The following is an 18,636-nucleotide window of genomic DNA, read 5'->3' on the forward strand; positions in this document are numbered from 1 at the left end:
CTGTTGCTTTATCTTTGCTCAGAAAAGCTTCTTTGTCTGAGGAGATGAAGCATAGTGTAAACTTTCAAATTGTGGAGCCAATGCCTGTCCATACAACCCTCTCTACCAGCTTCCTTCAGGTGGGGGTTTGGCTTGTCTCCCGAATATCAGAACATTCTCTAATGAAGCACAGAATTGCAATCTCTCTTCAGCCCTTTTGGTTTATTTAGTATTTCACTTCATCCTATCTTGAAATCCTGCTGGTGTAAGAACTGCTGCTTGTAGTTCATGTCCTCTGGAAGCATCTCACTTGTACTCCTTGTCCTTCCCTTGTTTCTTCAAAGTCTGTTTTAGATCTTTGCACAAGTGGTTTCCAGCCTTTGCCACTTTTAGTTGGCTGAACAGCACAAATTTCAGCTTCTTGCCAAACCCGCAGACTTACAGACTTCTCAGCGTAGTTACTTTATTATGGGTATAATGGTGCTGCCATCCTAATTTGGGAGCTGGGGTCATCTACATGCAAACGCGTCACAGTGTAGCATAAAACATGGTGATACCTGGAAGCTAAAACAGAGCATTCTTCCCCTCACCCCCCTCTTCAAAATGAGATGGGAAGACTGTATGTCTCTTGCCTTTGCAGTTCGAAGTATGGATTCAGCTGAGTCCTCGCAGAGACATATTGCTCTGCTAATCCTTGCCCTAGATAAGACTGTGTGGTGAGTGAGGCAGAGACTGGCTGATGTTTCATAATGCTTGACTCTCTGTTGGTGGTAAGATGTGTTGGCTTGAGGGGCTGGGGTATTCTGGCATAAAGTAGCGGCCAAGCCAAAATGCCTAAGCTTGGCTTTGGAAGGGGCAAAGCACTTCACTCAGGGGAACCTGCATGTAAAATGAATGCTGCTGTTTTTTTGCATTTGTGGGTTGAAGCCATAAGGTTATAACAGAGCCGAAGATTTCCTTCCTGGGAAGGTTCCAGCTGCCAGATATCTAATCCTTTGTCAGCTGGCTCCCAGCCTGGTCCCATAGGGTCAGGGATTTCTCTATTCAAAAAAACTTTACAATCATATGCTTAGATGTGTTTGTCCTTCCTCAGTTCTTGACAGAAGCAGTGCACTTACCTTTTGCTGCTGACAGCAAGGTTCTAGCAGCAGGGCATCTCTTCCTCAGACTGTTTTGAACAGTGGTCCTGTACAATATCGTGTACTACTAAAATACCATGTGAAGGACTGCCAAGCAGAACCTGGGGCTCCTGTGCAGTTGGCTGAGGTGCTCTTCCTGGAGTCATGCTAATCCTGTTTACTTTGGGAGGAGTAGCATGGGAGAGATGGGTGGGAGCAGCAAAAGAATAGTTGCTTTTACTCTGGAAGTATGGAGAATAGTGACTGCCTCTTCTTATTTGTCTAAACTAATAAGCAAGCTATATGTGTTTTGTTCTTACTCTTTCAGATTCTGGGCGCTGTGATCCTGGGTTTTGGAATATGGATTCTGGCCGACAAAACCAGTTTCATTGCAGTTCTACGTAAGAACATTTTTCTTCATCTTCTTTCTCCTTCTGAACTGACTGTAGTCCAGGGCTATGCTTGGCCATGGTGTAGTCTAGGGATGGCAGTACTTTTGTGCATGGTCTGTGACCTGAGCAGTAACATGGTGTATAGCAAGATGGGACTTTATCAGGGACAGGGTGAAAGGGAGCAATCCTGGAGACACAGCATTCCTCCTAGTCTTGTGGATTGCAACACCAGGGTCAGACTGAGGGAGACCATTGCCTCTTCACCCAACAATCCAAATACTTCAACTTAAACATAGGGACTAGTATTTCATCCTATTTTCACTGCATGCTCTGTGTTTCCACAACATCTTCCTTATTACCATCATGTCTGAAGGCCCCCGATGCCTTAATGTAGTTTTGCTGTGTGAGTCCCCTATGATCCCACTGCTTTCCGTGATGATCTATTTCAATTTGACTGTTTTAAATGCCAAAGAAAGTAAGTACCTGTTTTTATTGATGCTTCACGTACATTGAAAGTAGTCAGTATATTTGTTCCTAAGCAGTAGAGGATGTAGATCTGAGGGGGGATGGAAGGTGTGGGTCTGAAGTCTTTAGTGCTCTGACTTCTAAAACATACTTGATTATACACACTTCGTGAGACTTAGTCTGGCCATCAGAGGTGTTTTGTGTTGCCGCACGTGCAAGGGGCTAGCTTCCTTCCCCTTTAAGTCAGCCAAGAGCATCAACTTGAGTCTTAACAGAGGGTCTGCTTTCTGCAACGACCAAAAAACTGAGCTGGCTTAGCAGAGCCTGGGCTTCGCAGGGCTGTAAGCGGACTCTCACCGAATGAGTAGCTCAGCTCCATCTTTCACAAGCTCTGCTTCCTTTGTGCTTTTTCCTAGAGGGGACTTCAAACAACTTTTCTGCTTGATGGGTCTGGTTACCCGTTGACACTACCTCCAGAATTGCTGACTCTGGCTCTAGTGTCAGATGCTGCAGGAGGGCTGCCTGCACACTGCTTGCAGCCCCAGGGAATGAACAGTAATGGCATTCATAGCCCTGCTCCCAGCTACACTGATCTTGCAAAGGACTTTATCTCCCAAGTCCCACTGAACACTCTGGCCTGGCTTTGGAAGGTGCTGGGTGGAGACAACACCCCCCACTAATGCCATACACACAGATACTGCTGCTTGCTCTGTTTGTCGTGCTGTGGCATCTGGCTTCCTCCTGCAGTACTAGAAGGGCAAGAAGCACAACAAGGGGTGTTGGTTAATAAAGCGGGGGCATAAGCAGAAACGCCTATTAGTACAGGCAGCCAAAAGGGACCTTATCAGGGTCTGGCTATTTGCAGCACCCCTGACAGTCTGAGGCACGTTTAATACCAGTGGGCCAGCAGCTGTTCCCCCAGTCCGATGGGTGTAACTGCCACTTGTGGAGGTATGAAGTCCCTGAGCTTGACTCTGCTTCTTCCCATTTTACCCAGAATCTCTGCTAACAGGGCATTTAAGGATTTAGCTTCCTTCCTGGAGATTTCCAGCATCAGCTCTTTCTCCCTGCCCCGTTGCTTCCTTTCCCGTGCCTTGCCCCTCTTTCCCTCTGCTTTAGTAACCCAGGCATCAGGGAAGGAGCTCTGCACAGCAGGGCACTCCAGCTGCTGCCAAAGGAGCCTGTTGTACTTGCTTGGCTGCCCGCCCAGCGCAGAGGAAAACACGGAGTGACAGCAAACAGAGCAGGAGTCGTCTTGCCAGCAGAGCCTTCTCTTGCAAGACAAGACGTATTGCAGATGAGAAGTGCTGAAGATGAGAAGTGCAAGCACCAGCTCCTGTCCCCCTGCCACTGTCACTTCTCTGAAGGGCTTTTGAGTTGGAAATACCTTTTTCTTTCTTCTAATGAGAAGTCGACTAAGCAACTGCTTTCTAGCACTGTGGACGTGCTGCAACCCAGGCACTTGAACACTTGTATGATGGCTGGGCAGACTTTGGGGGAGGGAATAGTGTAGTCTTGTGAAGGCCACTCCTCTAAAGCTGCTACTTCAGTAAATGCTTTGCAATAGCAGCACCTAACCTGCACAGCAAGACTCCCAGGACTGGTGAGGAAGGAGGAGCAGGATCGTGGTTTCTGTGGCGTATGTCCAGCCAGGGAGAGTCTGGCCTGGAAATGAATCAAGGCTGAATTGTCTGAAGTGACCTGTGTGGCAAACAGCTCTGGTTCATTTTTTGATAACTGATTTTTTTTCCCTTTGTTTGGCATGTTCTAGGGAAAAAGTTTGGAAGCTGGTGACTTGTACCAGGTATCAGAATTGGGAGGAAATATGTGTTAGGGGGAAGAGTATTAGTCTGGATTCAGTTACTCTCTCTGTCTCTCTCTCTCTCTCAACTTATTTCACGAGGAGCTCAGAGGAAGCTTGCCTCCTGGGACTTACGTCCAGGAAACTAAATGCTGAGCTCTGGGAACATTATTTTCATTAGTCACTGGACATCCAGAATTCCCCTACACTGTGCAGCTTGTGGGTTTAAGAATATCTCTTAATGATAAATGAGGTTTCTGGTTACTATTTCTAGACAGAGTATCTCTTCACCTTTTGTGCTGTAATGCTTGCTTCCTCCAATCCTATTCTGCAAGAAACAGTCCTGTGACCAACCCAAATGTAAGAGTTAGTTCCTTCTGTTGCTTGCAGTACTAAATGTTGAAGGGAGAGGACTGACAGCACCAGCATATCTGAAATGATACTACCTAAACTTGGTTGAAAAACTGTTGAGCATTTAAGAGCACTGTCATTCCAGACACAATAGCAGGGGATAGCTAGGAGGATATGTAAACGTAGCTAATTTGGGCACAATACCTGTTTTGAACCTGGAATAGCATCTATTTGCAGGGGGTCATACACAGGTGCTGCAACAGCCTGCAGCGAGTGCCTGGCCACAAGCCATTCAACACTGACTTGTCAAGTAACCTGTCACATCATCTATGCTCAATACTAGCTGTAGCTCTTGCGTCGTGTCTCACTCCACAGAGTTTGTGTGTCCCACTGTTGACTGCAAGTGGATAAGTAAAAACAGAATGGCTGGAACAAGGAATAGTGCATTAAAGTGAAAAGGAATAGTGCATTAAAGTGAAAAGCCAAACCAAAAAGGGGTTTTGGGACTTGAAAAAAGTTCCTTGAAGATAGCGAAGGGAATTGAAGCAAAGGCAGTAGTTGTGGAGTAGGACATACTTTGTCTTACTCTCACTCAGAGTGCATTCATGAGGGAATTAAAAATCTAGTAAGCAGCTAACTTTCTCCAAACAAGGTTAATTTGTTTGGACTGACCTTGAGTCTTCCAGGCTCTGAGATAATGGAGACCTGCAGGTTGGCTTTGAAAGTCTTCCTTTATCACAAGACACCCAGAAGCAGCCTTCTGTCCCCATGTTCAACACGCCTCTGTGCAGTCCCTCTGTAGAAGAGAACAGACTATTTTAAGTAGATATGGAGGCAGTTCTCTAAATGGTGACGGCAGATGTAGTTTTTGTCAGTAGCTAATTTTGTTCCCTCTCCTGCCCCCTACAGAGATGTCATCTCCCTCCCTGAAGACTGGTGCATACATCCTCATCGGTGTTGGGGCTCTCACCATGCTGATGGGGTTCCTGGGTTGTCTTGGAGCAGTCAATGAAATCCGATGTCTCTTGGGTCTGGTGAGAGAATTCATGCTATGTTTTAGATCCAACCTTTAACACCAATCCTGCAAAATATCTGTTGGATTGTAGCTGGGGTTCAGGTCTCCTGGGGATGGTACTTCTAGGTCAACTTGGATCCAATTCTTAATTTGCACCCATTAAATTCTCCAGCAGTCAACAGGCTGCAATAGCAGTTCCTCAGACATTACTGGTGATTAGCTAAAAACTCTGCAAAATGAGAAGGGATGTTGCTGACGCTATCTGCAAACACACTGTGGGTTGAGGACTTCCAACCAAGGAGAGGTGTCCCAGGTGACCCTGTACCTTGTCCCCCCCACCCCGACTTCCCAGTTGGCATTGTGCAAGGACAACTGTCAAGGGCAGGAGGAGAGAGAAGAGGAAGAGTGACGGTGTCCTGCTGTGCTGCAAAATTCAGCTTCTGTGGAAAGTGCAAGAGTCAAGAGAGACTTGACTAGGAACGGCCTGTATGTAAGGACCTCTCTTCAAACAGTTCATTTATAGGAAATTTTCTGTCTGTGATGGATGAGATGACACTAGCTTCATACACCTCAGCCTGCTACTTGACTCCTGCTTATTCAGAGCACATATGTATAGGAAACCAAGTATGGCCACACTGTGTGTCCTGGCATTAGGAACATCTCCTAATGTAATGGTAGTAGCTGCCACTGTTCAAAAGTAACCTCAGATGTCAGACTTTCCTTAAAAGCAGCTTGCTGGTGAATTTTAAATTTTAAACCCTCTCCCTCCTGAAGTGTTCCTGTTGGCCTGATGGGAGAAGTGCTGAAGTGCACTGGTCTGATGTAGATGCTTGTACGTAAGCCTTTTACTGGGGAGAGCATTGCTGATAGCAGAGCTCGTCTGCAGGCAAAGGTGTTGGCTCAATGTTGTGACTTCTCTTGTCTGTGAAATCTTACTAAAACTTGTGCTGTTATGTGCAGACCTTTCTAAAGGCTGATAGTAGTCACCTATTCTCTTTTGTTTCCAGTACTTCACCTGCCTGATGGTAATCCTTATAACTCAGGTCACTGCTGGACTGGTCATCTACTTCCAGAAAGAAACGGTAAGTGTTTCTTAATGTGCATGTTTTCCTTGGTCTTGGTTTGGGGGAACAGGAGACAAATGGAAATTCTTTCTTCTAAACCGGGCTATACCGTTAGCAGGCATAACTGGATTCTCCTTTCCTCTACCCCACTCAGCAGCTTTGCTGTACAGTTTGCTGCTTCTGTATCTGCCAGCCTCAGTAGTGCTACTTTCTCAAGGATTATGAAGCTCTATGTTTGGTATGCAGGCTTTATTTTTGGGTAGTGGGAACAGTAAAAATAAATTCCTGAAAGGCTTTTGACCACACCTCCTCTTGATCCTGCTGCAGACTGCTATTTGGGCACGTAGTTGCAGTGATTACTACCATGTTGTCATCACTGGTGCTTTGAGGGGTTACCAGCCTGAGTGATTGCTTTTCTGACTGGCCTCCCTCCTTGTGTCATCTTATTCTGTCCTTTCGGTCCTTCTGCATCTGTATGTAAAACTCTCCTTGGAAGAGCTGTCCTCTTTCTCCAAGAGCAAACCCAAGTATCTGACAGTTCCTGTACTACAGTTTGAGCTTAAAGCCAAGTGCTTTAACATTTTGAAGTGGATCTCTTTGTCAGGAATGCAGTTTCACAGTGTATGCTTCTAGAGCTCTAATAGGCCTAGTAGTGTAAAGGGAATATTGAACTACTTAAGTGCACTGCAACAGCCTGTCCTGGCTATACGTTCCCTGGCCAGGGCAGTGCCTGGTCAGGCCTCCAGCTGTTTGACAGCTAAACTGGGAGCCACATTCATTTAGTGGGAGCAAGTTGTAACTGTGGGTTCCCTGCTGGCTTCTGTCCTGGTATTCAGGTTTCTGGTACCAGTTTTGGGTAACCCTGTCCTTTGCAACATAACTGTATGTCTATACCAGTGCATGGCTGTGCTTGCTTCTCCTAAGGCAACCCTCCTGCTAGGTGGTTACCGAAAGCAGGTGGTTGAGGAAGTTACGGATGGGGCCTGGTGGTGAAGTTTGGGGGTGGGAGGAAGGTGCCTGCCCCCAACGTAGCTGATACGAACTTTGTACAAGTGGCTGTGATGACTGAGCAGCTGCTGGCTGGGTTCCTTGCCAAATGCGGTATGAATGTAGCTTGCTTTCTGGGCTGGCTGGAGCTGAAGGAGAAACCGAAATGTTGGCTAGCTGGTGTGTAAAGTTACGGCTTTAAACAAGCTGCTGATTCTAAACAAACAGCCCTGACTAATGCAGAGGAGGAGGTGTGGGGATGGGCATTCCCCTGCGATGGGGAAATGTGACTTTTCATACATGAAGTTCCGTACCTCCGTTGGTATTTCTCCTCCAGCTGTCACTCTACTCTAGAAAACTCCAGCTTTTGAGCTGTAGCTCTTCATTTGAACCTCAGTCAGACCAGGGAGAGGATAAAAGTGCTGGGGCTTATTCTGCGCAGCCCTTGGAGCCGGTGTGGCCGAGATCATCACTTGTACGGATCCAGGAGAATGGTGGGGAAAGCTGGGCTTTGAACAGATGCTCCTGTTCAGTCCTCAGTGAAAAAAACTTATAGAAAAGCTCTTCTAGAGCCCTTCTATTTCAGGATCCTCTGAAGTACCTGCCTGGAGCACCAAGAAGAACTGTTTCAGGAAGGTCTTGGCTGAAACCTCCCACACGCTGGTTTGTGGCTGCGCTTCAGTGATGCTATGCATGTTGCTCTGCTTCACTTGACGTACGTCATCCCAGGGCAGCTCAGAGCACAGCAAAGCAAACTGAAAACTGCTCAAGATGCAGTCCCTGGATGTCTATTGTGTTCTTTGTGTTTATTTCTGACTTCAGGAACTTGGTTAGATATAAAACAAGGAATAACAAGAATGGAGGAAAGGATCTTGGATACTCGTGATACTCGTTCCTCCACTTCTTGTAACTAAAGTATTTATTTCTGCACTGAAGGAGAGTAGACGGGATTATTGTTGTACTCCTCTCTACTTGTCCTTTTCTTGATTAGTAGCTACTGAACAGATTCACTTGATGGGTTTTTTTGTTGGAATATCTGTTCCTTTTCAGTGTCAAAATCCTTCCCAACCCCTGACGTATAAAGTATGCTGAAATAGAGTTAGTGTAACTGTAAAAGGCTGAGTCTCTGACAGGAAGGCTGCTGCTTTGCCTCCCCCATGGGTATTGCTAGAGGAATGCCCCTTCAGACTGGAATTGCCCAGTACTGCTGGGAGGATGTTGATGTAACACCCGTTTTCCTCCATCTGTTAATGACTGAAACTGCGCGCTGGGGCCAGGTGTTTTTAGGGACGACAAAATAGTAATGTCACAAACGTTGCAAATGGCATTCTGCTTTGTGAGCTGAATGTCGATGGTCACCTATGTCTAGTGGGTCACAAGGCCCTAAACATGGGAGAGTCTGGGCAAGGTCTCTCTCAGCCTAGTTCACACAGTTTTCTGCTGCTTGGCACTAAATGCCTTGAGGGATGGAGAGCTGTGGTCTTTTGGGAATTGCCCTACTTCCTAGCTATTGTTTGCAGCAAACAGGCCTGTGTGGTTGCGTGCAGCAACTTGCCTGGGGCTATGGACTATGGGTTAGTTTCGGAATCTGAAGTGACTGGTGGGGTGAGAGCCCCCTCCTGTTGTTTTGAGCCTGTTCTCCTGTGCAGGCTAGATGCTAATAAATTCTGGGGTACGGATCTAGCTTGAGTCTCAGACAGAGCAACAGGAATAGATGACTGACAGTGGAAGAAGCCTGCGTGATTCATTCTGTGATCAAGACTGGAACCAAAGACCTGTGCTCTTGCCTCTGGTGTTCAGCTTTCCCCCAGCTCCCTCCTCAGTAAGCCTGTGTGAAGGGGAGACTGACAGCCCTGCTGCTTTCTGGCAGTGGTCTGTGGCTTTGGTGCCTAGGCTTTGAATGTCCCTGCTGTGGGGTGGTGGAATTGTGCCTTCTGACACCCAGCTAGCTAGAGCTGGGAAGCAGCAGGAGCCCAGAAAGCAAGGGTAGCTGTTTCTTGGAGCAATCATGCTCCACACAGCACTGAGTCCTGACAGGCCTTAAATGGGTGAAGATGGCGAGGATGTTGAAAGCCTGCCTACGTGTTCAGTATGCCTTTCTAGCTTGTTGCTTTTTTCCATTTTCCTCCGCGAAGTGTGTAAGGGCGATCAGCTGCAAGTGCCTGTGTTTTTTCCCCTTTGGGCTGCTCTGCTGGTTAAACCTGTGAACGAGCTGCCTGTGTGTGCGGTCTCCAGAGTTGTGCTATTGTTTGCATAATATTTCCCCTTTCTCCAATTACTTTCTGAAACACCTAAGAATGCCTGAGTTTTTCTTTAACTTAAATGCCTCATCTTTTGAAACCAGAGCTGTTTGTAAGAATTCTTGCCTGTTCTTGCGTAAGAGTAGAGGAAGAGCAGAGATACAGCTTCACTATGCAGCTGTGATTTGGAACATCTAGTTCAGGCCTTGTCTCTGCTTGTGGTGGGGTCCTGGGATGGAGAACAGAGGCACTGCCTGGGATTCTTGCAGAAGTGACGCTAGGTTCCCATCTGACCTAATAGCTAAGGGGCTAGATGGGCCCCGGGGTAGGACAACAAACCCAGCTCTCCGTGCCTCCTCCTGCATGTGGAGCAGCAGTGTGCAGGAGGGGCAAGGGTGGGAACTCAGAGGTTCAGTAACTGATAAGGCTTACGGCAGCAGCCGAGGCCAATCTCATTAGTGAGAACCAGGTCAGGTTGCCTTGATTTGAAGGGAAGGAAAAGGGGAAGCAAAGTAATTAAAAAGGGAAGAGCTAGACCTCATGAGAAGAAAAATCATGTAACTCCCGTCTGTCTGGCCTGCCGTAGCTGATCCCAGTGAGCTGAGCTGCAGTTTTCCTAGGAAGAAGAGTTGCTGATGTAGAGAAGCTTCTCTCTTAACAGTAGGTACTGCTTCCTCTTGCTGGGTGTCCCTGTGTTTGCCATGGTCATTTGCAATGCTTAACAGTAGAAGGAAAGGAAAAAACGGTTTCCACTGCTCTGAAATGTGCTGTACCGTCACAGACAAAAAGGTGAGACATGGGGTGGGAGCATCCTAGTGCTCAGGCTGATGTAACTCTATCCCATCCTGCCCTCAGGCAGTCTAATGACACTTCTCTCCAACCTCTTGTGATCTGGGTCTGTCCTTAGCAGTAACAGCTGTCCTCATGTACGGGCTGGCTGAGAAGAGCTTCAGAAGGAGGTGGGAGGAAGAAGGTGAAGGCGTCTGCTGGGTGGTAGCTTGCACCTCTCCTCAAACTGAAAGGTGGTGGTGTAAATATCTCTCGATAAGGAATGGGGGTGAAGGGATGATTTGATACACCTGAGCTTTGTGATAAGACTGTTACTGAGCAGTTTAGATAGTTGTAGTACTTCCTGTCTTAATATAGAAGCAGCAGTTGTAGGAGTTTGGGGAGAGGCAGATCAATGCCCTGTGAAAAAGGGAAGTTTTCACCAGCTGTATGTCAGAAACCCAGCTGCGTACAGGAGCAGGGTGACTCATACCTTCCCTGAGCAGTGGAGATGAACTGCAGTGACTGAGATTCTGGTCCAGAGTCTTGCTGGCAGGGTAAGGTTAGAAGCAGTTATCTGTGAGTATTTAAGGCAATGTTGTCCTTTAGCTTGCATTTACCTTTCACCTCTCTCTCGTCTGGGGCAGGCTGCAGTTGTTCAGCCTGTGTCTTACCAGGGTAACCATACCCAGTTCTGTTTCCTTATTGCTCATCAGGTTTGTAGTCCTTCTCTGTGCCTGGGCAAGGACTTGCTGGGAAGTACTGGTGCTTTGCCTGTTGCATTGCACAGCAAAGCTGCTGTCTTGCCTTGCCTTCAAGACTGAGGCTGTATATATCACCTTATCTATACTTGTTACTTTTTGCAGTTAGGTTTTTTTGAGTGACCGAAGCTGCCTATGTGTACTGTAAGCCCCAAAGAAAAGGCTACAAGGAACTGACTAATCTAACTCTCCTGCCTTTTTTCCTTGCCAGCTGAAAGAAGAGTTGTCCCGCATAGTTGGAAGTCTGATTGAAAATTATGACCCTTCGAATGATGATGAGAGGAACTTACAAGATGCATGGGACTATGTGCAAACACAGGTGAGTCACGAGGGTCAGCAAGAGGCAGATGATGCTGTTTGTCAGTGCAGTCAATGGCCTTTAAAACTAAGCTGAGGACAGGAAAACAGGTATTGCAAGAGGCAGTAGTATACCACATTGATCTGGCTGATCTACAGAGTTGCCTGAGAGGTTTGGTGCCTGCAGACTAGAAAACTGTCTTGCTTGCTATTACTAGGTAAGACCCTGAACCATTCCCTCATGCTGGCTGTTAGGCTATGCAGCCAATGCTAGCTAGTCCTAATGTATCTGGCCTATCAAATGGCACCCCAACACTTCTCTTTCTCTGCAGGGCCTCCAGAACACTAGCCTGTGTGAAAACCACGGTGCATACTATTTTTGTAGCAAGTAAGGTCCCTAGCTTATTGCCAGACAAGTCAGCAGCACTGCCTGCCTTACTACTTGGTGCATGTTGCTTGCTTATTGTGACGGCTCTTCTGCAAATGTCAGTGTTCTTGGGAGCCGTCCAACTGCCCATGGTTTCTGTTTTAGCATCATGGTTGGCGCTTGAGCAACTAGGTCAGTGTTCAGGCACCCTGGAGTCATGATAGCTGTTTACTGTCGAACCACAAGCTTGAGAGCTGGCTGGCTGTTGTGGTTAAATACATGCCCAGCATGGGACTGATGTGCAGTAAGTACAAGTAATAGCATTTTTCTTTGGTCTGCAAAACACTGACCTGCAGTATTTCCCCTCCTTGGAGGGAGAATGATTTGTTTATGTTTTATCACTGTAGTTGCATCTCCTTGCTAGTGGACTCAAGAGAAGCCTGAAACTGTTGTGGAGAGAGGATCCTGCTTGAGCCCTTCTTTTACATAGGAACAGAAGAAGAAGGTTTTGTATAGGTGGAGAAGTTGAGTGTTAGAAGTCTAATTCCTCTCATGTACTAGAGTTAGCGTTTGAAAGGGGGTGGGTGTTCTGTAGACCAGTCTTGGAGTTACTCCAAGCCGCTGTGAGGCAGAGGCAGTTCCTTCTGGAGGCTAGATCTTCAACACTTGTTTGGAAATGAAATGCTTGTCCTGGTGTGGGTGTTCAGCTGTTTGTACCTCCGCTTTCACATCTGTTATGTCAGACTGAAACATGACTTTTTCTTTCTGAGCGGAGGGGGATTTTCCTTAAATTCCACCTCAAGTTTGATAGCCTTTCTGCTCTGTACCACCATGCAAGCACTGGCATCCATGCTTAAGATCTTAGTCTTTGCTGGACTTCCCGATGTGCTTTTCCCTCCAGCAACTGCCGTTTTATCACGTGGCTGTATAGGAATGTAAACGTTTCTTCAGATGGAAAATTTTCCTCATCCCATCTTCCAGCCAGTCCCAGCTGCAGCCAGGCGGGTGCAAACTCGTCCTGACTCGCTGGGGCTCGGTGGCTTGTCGACGCCATCGTGCGGTGGCTGCTGGTGTCCCCCGGGTGTCACAGCTAGGATCAGTGGTACCTTGCAATTGGGAACCAGAAAATGGAAAGTTCCTGCTTCATGTCTGATCAAAAAATGCGCGCTACTCAAAGAAGAATGAAGTCTTAGCATTTAAAGCTATGGAAGTGGCGTTGCTAGTGGAAGACTGGGTAGTAATCCTTTTGAGATGTCTTTGAATACACGTGGTATCTTGTCAACACATTAATCTCTTGCCTGCCTTGCTTCTCCCTCACCAAATCAATCTACTGATGATGAACCGGAGGGACTGAAAAAAATCTCTCAAATGTGTCACGCAGGACAACTGCCCTCTTCCAGCTGACCCACCAGCAACATCTGTTTTGCACTTTTACCTCTGTTTAGCATTGTCACCTGGAAATAAGATAAGGTTTGCTAGTATTTATCTGCAAAAACTAATCAAAATTACACTCTGTAGAGCTGATGTCAAGCTGTACAGCCTGCTGAAATCTGAGTATCTAGGCCTCGTGCAGTAAGGCTTGTAAAAGATTCATATTCTAGCATGACTGTTGTGCTAGAACTTTATGGATGACCTGTGCATATTATAGTCTACTATGCTCACAGTCTGCTAGAAGTGGCCCTTTAACTCCTGTCTTGCTAGAAGAGTGATTCTTTAGTAGGCAATAATGCCCCTGTCTTCTGGATGGCCCTATGCATAGGTTATCGTCTGGTAACAGAGCGATGTTCTAATGTAACCAATTCATGCAAACGGTATGGCTCGACGGATGTTGTTACATGGAGAGCTCCTGTGTACTTCTACCTCTACTGTCTGTTTGTTTTCATGGGCAGTATGTTACCAGCGCAACATGTAAGACCATGATGATCTCTCTCTGCTTGTTAGATCTCTTGCTGTGGCTGGGCTGGAGCAAAGGACTGGGAAAGTAATAAGATCCTTATCAACCAAAGCATGACTGAGTATCCCTGCTCCTGCTCCAATAGCTCCAAGGACTTTCAGGTAGATACCGGTTTCTGTAATCTGGATGTCCCTGTCAACGGTACTGCAACGTATGCCGACTGGCCTGTTCATGAGCAGGTGAGTGGGTATGTTTGGGCCCTGTGAAGTTTCCACTGAAGTCACCTTGTCTTTGTTTCTCTGGGAATTATTTAGAGCACTCTTTTCACATCAGTATTGGTTGAAGTACCCGTGGAAGTTGGGGTGAGGGTGGACAGGGATCCTGCCCTTTTCTGCTAAAGCTACTGTGAAACTTGGTAACTGGGATAATCCCTGCATGCACAAGGAGATGTGTTAGGGATTTTCAGTCTTGAGATACTTAGATTCGTGCTTCTTTCCCTTGTGACCATGTTTTCTCCGTAGGGATGCATGGATAGTGTAGAGAAGTGGTTGAAGGACAACCTTGGTGTCATTCTTGGGGTCTGCACTGGTGTTGCTGTTATAGAGGTAAGCCACTCCCTGACGTGAACCTATACTGTCTTACCATGGAGACTCTTTTAAAGGCAAGGCTATTTTTTCAAGTAATAGACACCTGGTTTATTGGCAGTGCGGTTCTAGCTCTTGGTTGTGTCTACCTGGAGCTTTGAGCTGCTGCTTTCATTGATTGGATTAAAAATTGAACAAAGCCCTGTCTACTTGTGATTCCTGCTGCTGTGTCTGATGCTTGGCAATTCACTGTATGCATAACCGAGAAGAATGAGACAAGCAACATCCCACTAGTGGGATCCCACTTGTTGCCTTAAAAAGCCCATAACCTAGATTCCAGATGAAGGCATACCTTTTTGCAGCAAAATATTTTTGTCATCCCGATTATTGCATTTTCCTTGCATTGGGGACCAACTCTGTTCACCTGTGTGGTGTCATTAAAAGGAGACCACTGTATTCTGCTCCGCTGTATCACCCTTTCTTCCCACCTTATCTGTCTGGTTGCTGATTTTGTTCCCATTCTTCATTACTTATTCCAGCTGCTGGGGATGATACTGTCCATTTCGCTCTGCAAGAACATACACAGTGAAGATTACACCAAAGTGCCCAAGTCTTGAGTTGGCTGACTCCAGAGCTACGGCACCACAGAGAAAGGAGCAAACAGAACATTCCTGCCTCATACCCAGACTGTCCAACCATTGACCATTACTCCTGTGACATCCCATTTCTGATACCACTCTGCTAAGAACTGTTAGAGCTGCAATACAGCCTGATCTTCTGGCAATAGGGCCCTTGGCCATCTGCACCCTGCCTCTGGATTATTTCTACTTCAAGAAGCAGAACTTAACTGTCTCGTATCAGATGAGACACCGATTAACCTGAGGGGACAATGCTTTTGCTGCCTGCTCCATGTTAAACAATGCTATTCATATCTCCATTCTACAACCCACTGGACCTAACATAAAATAACTCCTCTCCCCGCTCATTCTCCTCCCACACATCTTTCTCTCTACCCCCAGAAGTCCCATCTCTTTGTCCTATGAGCCAGGATTGCTGTTGAGATTCCAGTGCTTCTGTAGCTTCACCTGCTTCACTGATTTGTGGTGGTAACTAATCGTGCTTTATAGGCCTTCTCCTCCCTTGCGGTTAACCTGATTCAGCTCCTACTATGCATCTTCCAGTCTAGGCTCTCATCTGAAAAATCGAGTGCTACCCTCATACTTGCTTCTCCTGCTTCTGGAGTCAGCTATGCCTTGTCTTCAGTGGAGCTCTTTCCTTTGAGCGTGATGAGAAGCCACCAGGAGGGAGCCAAGCCTACCTATTCCTAGTGTGGCCTGGCAGATTGTGGCGGTGGTGCTCAGCTGCTTCTGGAATGGGTCCCTTGGGTTCTGGATTTGACACTTACATGTTTATCCCACTTGCCTCTTTACCTTTTCCTCTCCCCCTAGCACTGCTTTGCTGGCTCCTGTCAGCTTGGAGGCACTTCAGAGACTGTTGCATAGCGTGGACTCAGCCCCAGGCTGAGTCTGCTGGTTGCATTCTTGGGTTGCCAACTTTTATAGAGGTTACGATTAACATGATTCTTCCCCTGCCCCCTTTATGAACATAAAATTTGTTAGCTCTGGTTTTTAACTATGAATATGGAGGGATCTGACTGGATTGCTGACGCTGTATACTGGAGACATCACTGTGTCCTGTTTAGGTTCTGTAGTTTGGATGCAAGGATAAGTTGCTTTTATTTCAGTTGTCCAGTCTTCTGACTCCACTGTGGTCTGGAGCCATGGCTGCATCCTGAGCTCTGTCTCAAGTGTAAGCACTGCAGCAGATAAGTAGCTGGTTTTGCAGTTTCGCAGGCTGGGTGGTTTCTGTACTTAATGGCTGGGCTGTTAGCTCTATTCAGCCAGTGGCCAGCAGCAAGGAGTGGTGTAGAGCAGAAGTAAGTAGGAAATGTATGTGGAAAAACTGCCCCAGCTTCTTAGATAAGGGAGCTGGGTGCAAATCCTCAGTCTTAAAAGTGGCTTGGGCACAAGAGATGTCCTGCAGTTGCACATGCGTGCAGTCACCCTGACAGCAGGAAGCTGTATGAGAGAGAAGTGGATGGTCCTTGCCTGAGACCTGACACAAGGTACTTGGTGAGAGAGCCTTTGCCTTAGAGACGTGGTCCCAGGACTGTCTCTTGTTAGGGGTGGGGTTGGTAGAAATATCCCTAGTAGCAGTTCCAGGGGATGGCTTCACTACCTACTTGGTTTTCCTTCTGGGAAGAAAGGCTCGTGCAGGGGATCAGGGCCCTGGCAGTGGGTCCCTGCTCTGTCCTTATCTCTGTAAAACAGCAGTGATTGGGGAGACTAAATATGACTGGGCAACTGGTTTTTATAGAGGTCTGTTAAGGCTTTGCTATTTTGAGACACCTGCCCCCTCCTGCACAGATCCTTCAAGCTGACCTTTGCTATCGCAGAAGGCACCCTTCTTAGTAAAGCTTGCTAGCTTTTGTAGCACAAAGTCTATTCTCTAATGTGTTCTTATTTGTAAGATTCTTGTTCAGTTACAGATGCCAATGCTGAGCAGCAAGTAAGAAGGAGCCCATGCTGGGTTTCCTTTCTGTTTTTTGTCTGTTTTTAGCAACATCTTCCTACTGGAAGAAATGCATGTACAGATATAAAAGTCTAGAGGGTGAATATTTCTGTAATAAAGACTTTGCTAAAAAAATGTATCTCTGCCTATGACTTGTGCATTGCAGTGGTTTCCCCTTGCTTCCTCTCCACCCCCTTCCGCTTTACATATGAATCACTGACACCTTGTTTGTTCAAGGTAGCAAAGGGCCTGTCAACAGTTGTTCTGAGGTTCATGTGTGGACTGTGAAGATACTGCCCAGCAGATGCAGGTGACAATTTTCCTAGGCTATATTCTAGATTAAACTTTGCCTTGTTTTATGAAGTATGTCTGTCCTAGGGTTAGCTGACTGAGTGGTAGTTCCTTTGAATTACCTGCTATCTCCTAAGCTAAGCGATCTCTGTATTTGAAGATGTCGCTCCAAGTCTGTACAGTCTGCACTGTATGAAGTCATAAGCCTCGGGGACTAACTGACAAAATATAAGCTTGCTGCTATGCCCACAGTGCGTGCAGCTCTTGCTAGCTTAGCTTTATCATTTTTTCCTCTTCCTACTCACCTTCAGTAGGCTCCTGCTTCTAGGCTGCTACTTTAAAAAAAGATTTCTCAGCCCCTGCCCTGCCACTGTGAGGAGGAAGAAAGCCGAGGCAACCATTTTTGTAAGTTATGCCACCACACACTGGGCTTGACTGTTTGAAAAGCTCTTGAGAAGTAGATAGAGCAACTGTATGAATCTTCTCGCTTCCCTCAGGTAAGCGGTTGAGAAGTGGATATGAGCTGGATCTCCAAATTCCTTCAGATCCCGCTCCATGGTGGTGTTTCTGGCCATTTAGAATGGCTGTCCTTAGAAGGACCTACGCTAGTGCGCTAATGGAGTCTGGAGCTGTTGCTTTAGGAAGTAATAAGCATGACCTAAGCCCTCATACATGTTTGAAGAAACAGAGTGAAGTTTGTAGAGAAGAAGGTGCTGGGGTGCTACCAGAAAACACTGGTGGCAACTGGTCTAAAGTCAAGACTTCAGTTACCCTGACCAGTGGAGTGAGAGGTGCTTAAATGGATCCTGGACCTGCAGTAGCGTGCAATGGTCTGTCCGATCTGTGAGTACAGTTTGTTCCTTTAGGCTGTCCTGGGCTGTGCTTGAGGAGAGCTTGGTTCTTGGTCGTACGGGATCTCCCCTCTTTCTGGTTGGTTTCCCGGAGCACCCTGCTTTAATCGGGTGGCAGTGCTTTCCTAGGGCCTCTCGATTTAGAGGGCTACACTTCATGGCAGACCTGACCAGATGTCTGCTAGGTGGGGAAGGGTGCTGCTGGTTCTCCTTCAGCCTGATGTGGAGCTGGAAGGAGAAAGGGAAGGTGAGGACTGCTGCTTGGGTCCCCCGAGCTCTGTGGAAACCACTTGCCTTTGGCCACTGGAGGGAGGTGTTCCACCAAGAAAAGTCAGCCCGGGTGCTGCAGCATCAGCGGCATGGGCTGGTCCCTGGGGGACGAGATGATGACACTGATCGCTTCCTTCTGCTCCTAGTTACTCCTGGCAGCAGGGTAGCTAAAATAACTTGTAATTACAAATGTAGTCTCCTCGTAAACGATTTGTGCTGCGTGCTTGGCATTTTTAGGGATGATTTTCCCTTCCTTTTCTTGGAGCAGCACACAGTTGGATATTTTGTTGCATGTCTTCCACTACTGTATATGGGTTGTGCTTGCTTCTTGAGTTTCTGTCCTATGTAGCTCTGGAAGTTGAAGATATCATGAAGAGCTTCTCCTGCTGCTTCTTTCCCTGTCCCCATCTTTTTCCCGTTTCCCTCTATCCTCAGTTCCTTTGTGTGGTTGGTCTGGGGGGGGGGGAAGGAGGGGGCATTTGATGCTTATAAACCTGGCTTAAAAAAGGATTCCAAGAAGAAAGTCGTCATACCTTCAGAGAGCAAGAAACCTGCTGCTGCTCCTTGGGC

The 18,636-nt window shown here is 47.0% G+C and overlaps 1 protein-coding gene across 2 annotated transcripts in view; it reads left to right on the plus strand.

The window, feature by feature from the left end:
• CD82 (CD82 molecule) overlaps window positions 1-16,793 on the plus strand; it is a 41,351-nt gene extending 24,558 nt beyond the window's left edge. For both annotated transcript variants that reach the window (XM_052781929.1, XM_052781928.1), the window contains exons 3-9: window positions 1,426-1,498; window positions 5,016-5,140; window positions 6,129-6,203; window positions 11,153-11,260; window positions 13,547-13,738; window positions 14,021-14,104; window positions 14,623-16,793. In XM_052781929.1, coding sequence (XP_052637889.1) covers window positions 1,426-1,498; window positions 5,016-5,140; window positions 6,129-6,203; window positions 11,153-11,260; window positions 13,547-13,738; window positions 14,021-14,104; window positions 14,623-14,700 — 735 coding nt within the window. In that variant the 3' untranslated portion in view covers window positions 14,701-16,793. The remainder of the gene's footprint in view (window positions 1-1,425; window positions 1,499-5,015; window positions 5,141-6,128; window positions 6,204-11,152; window positions 11,261-13,546; window positions 13,739-14,020; window positions 14,105-14,622) is intronic.
• The last annotated feature ends 1,843 nt before the right edge of the window (window positions 16,794-18,636 follow it).

The sequence above is a fragment of the Harpia harpyja genome, chromosome 3 (assembly GCF_026419915.1).
Source record: "Harpia harpyja isolate bHarHar1 chromosome 3, bHarHar1 primary haplotype, whole genome shotgun sequence".
Lineage (NCBI taxonomy): Eukaryota > Metazoa > Chordata > Aves > Accipitriformes > Accipitridae > Harpia > Harpia harpyja.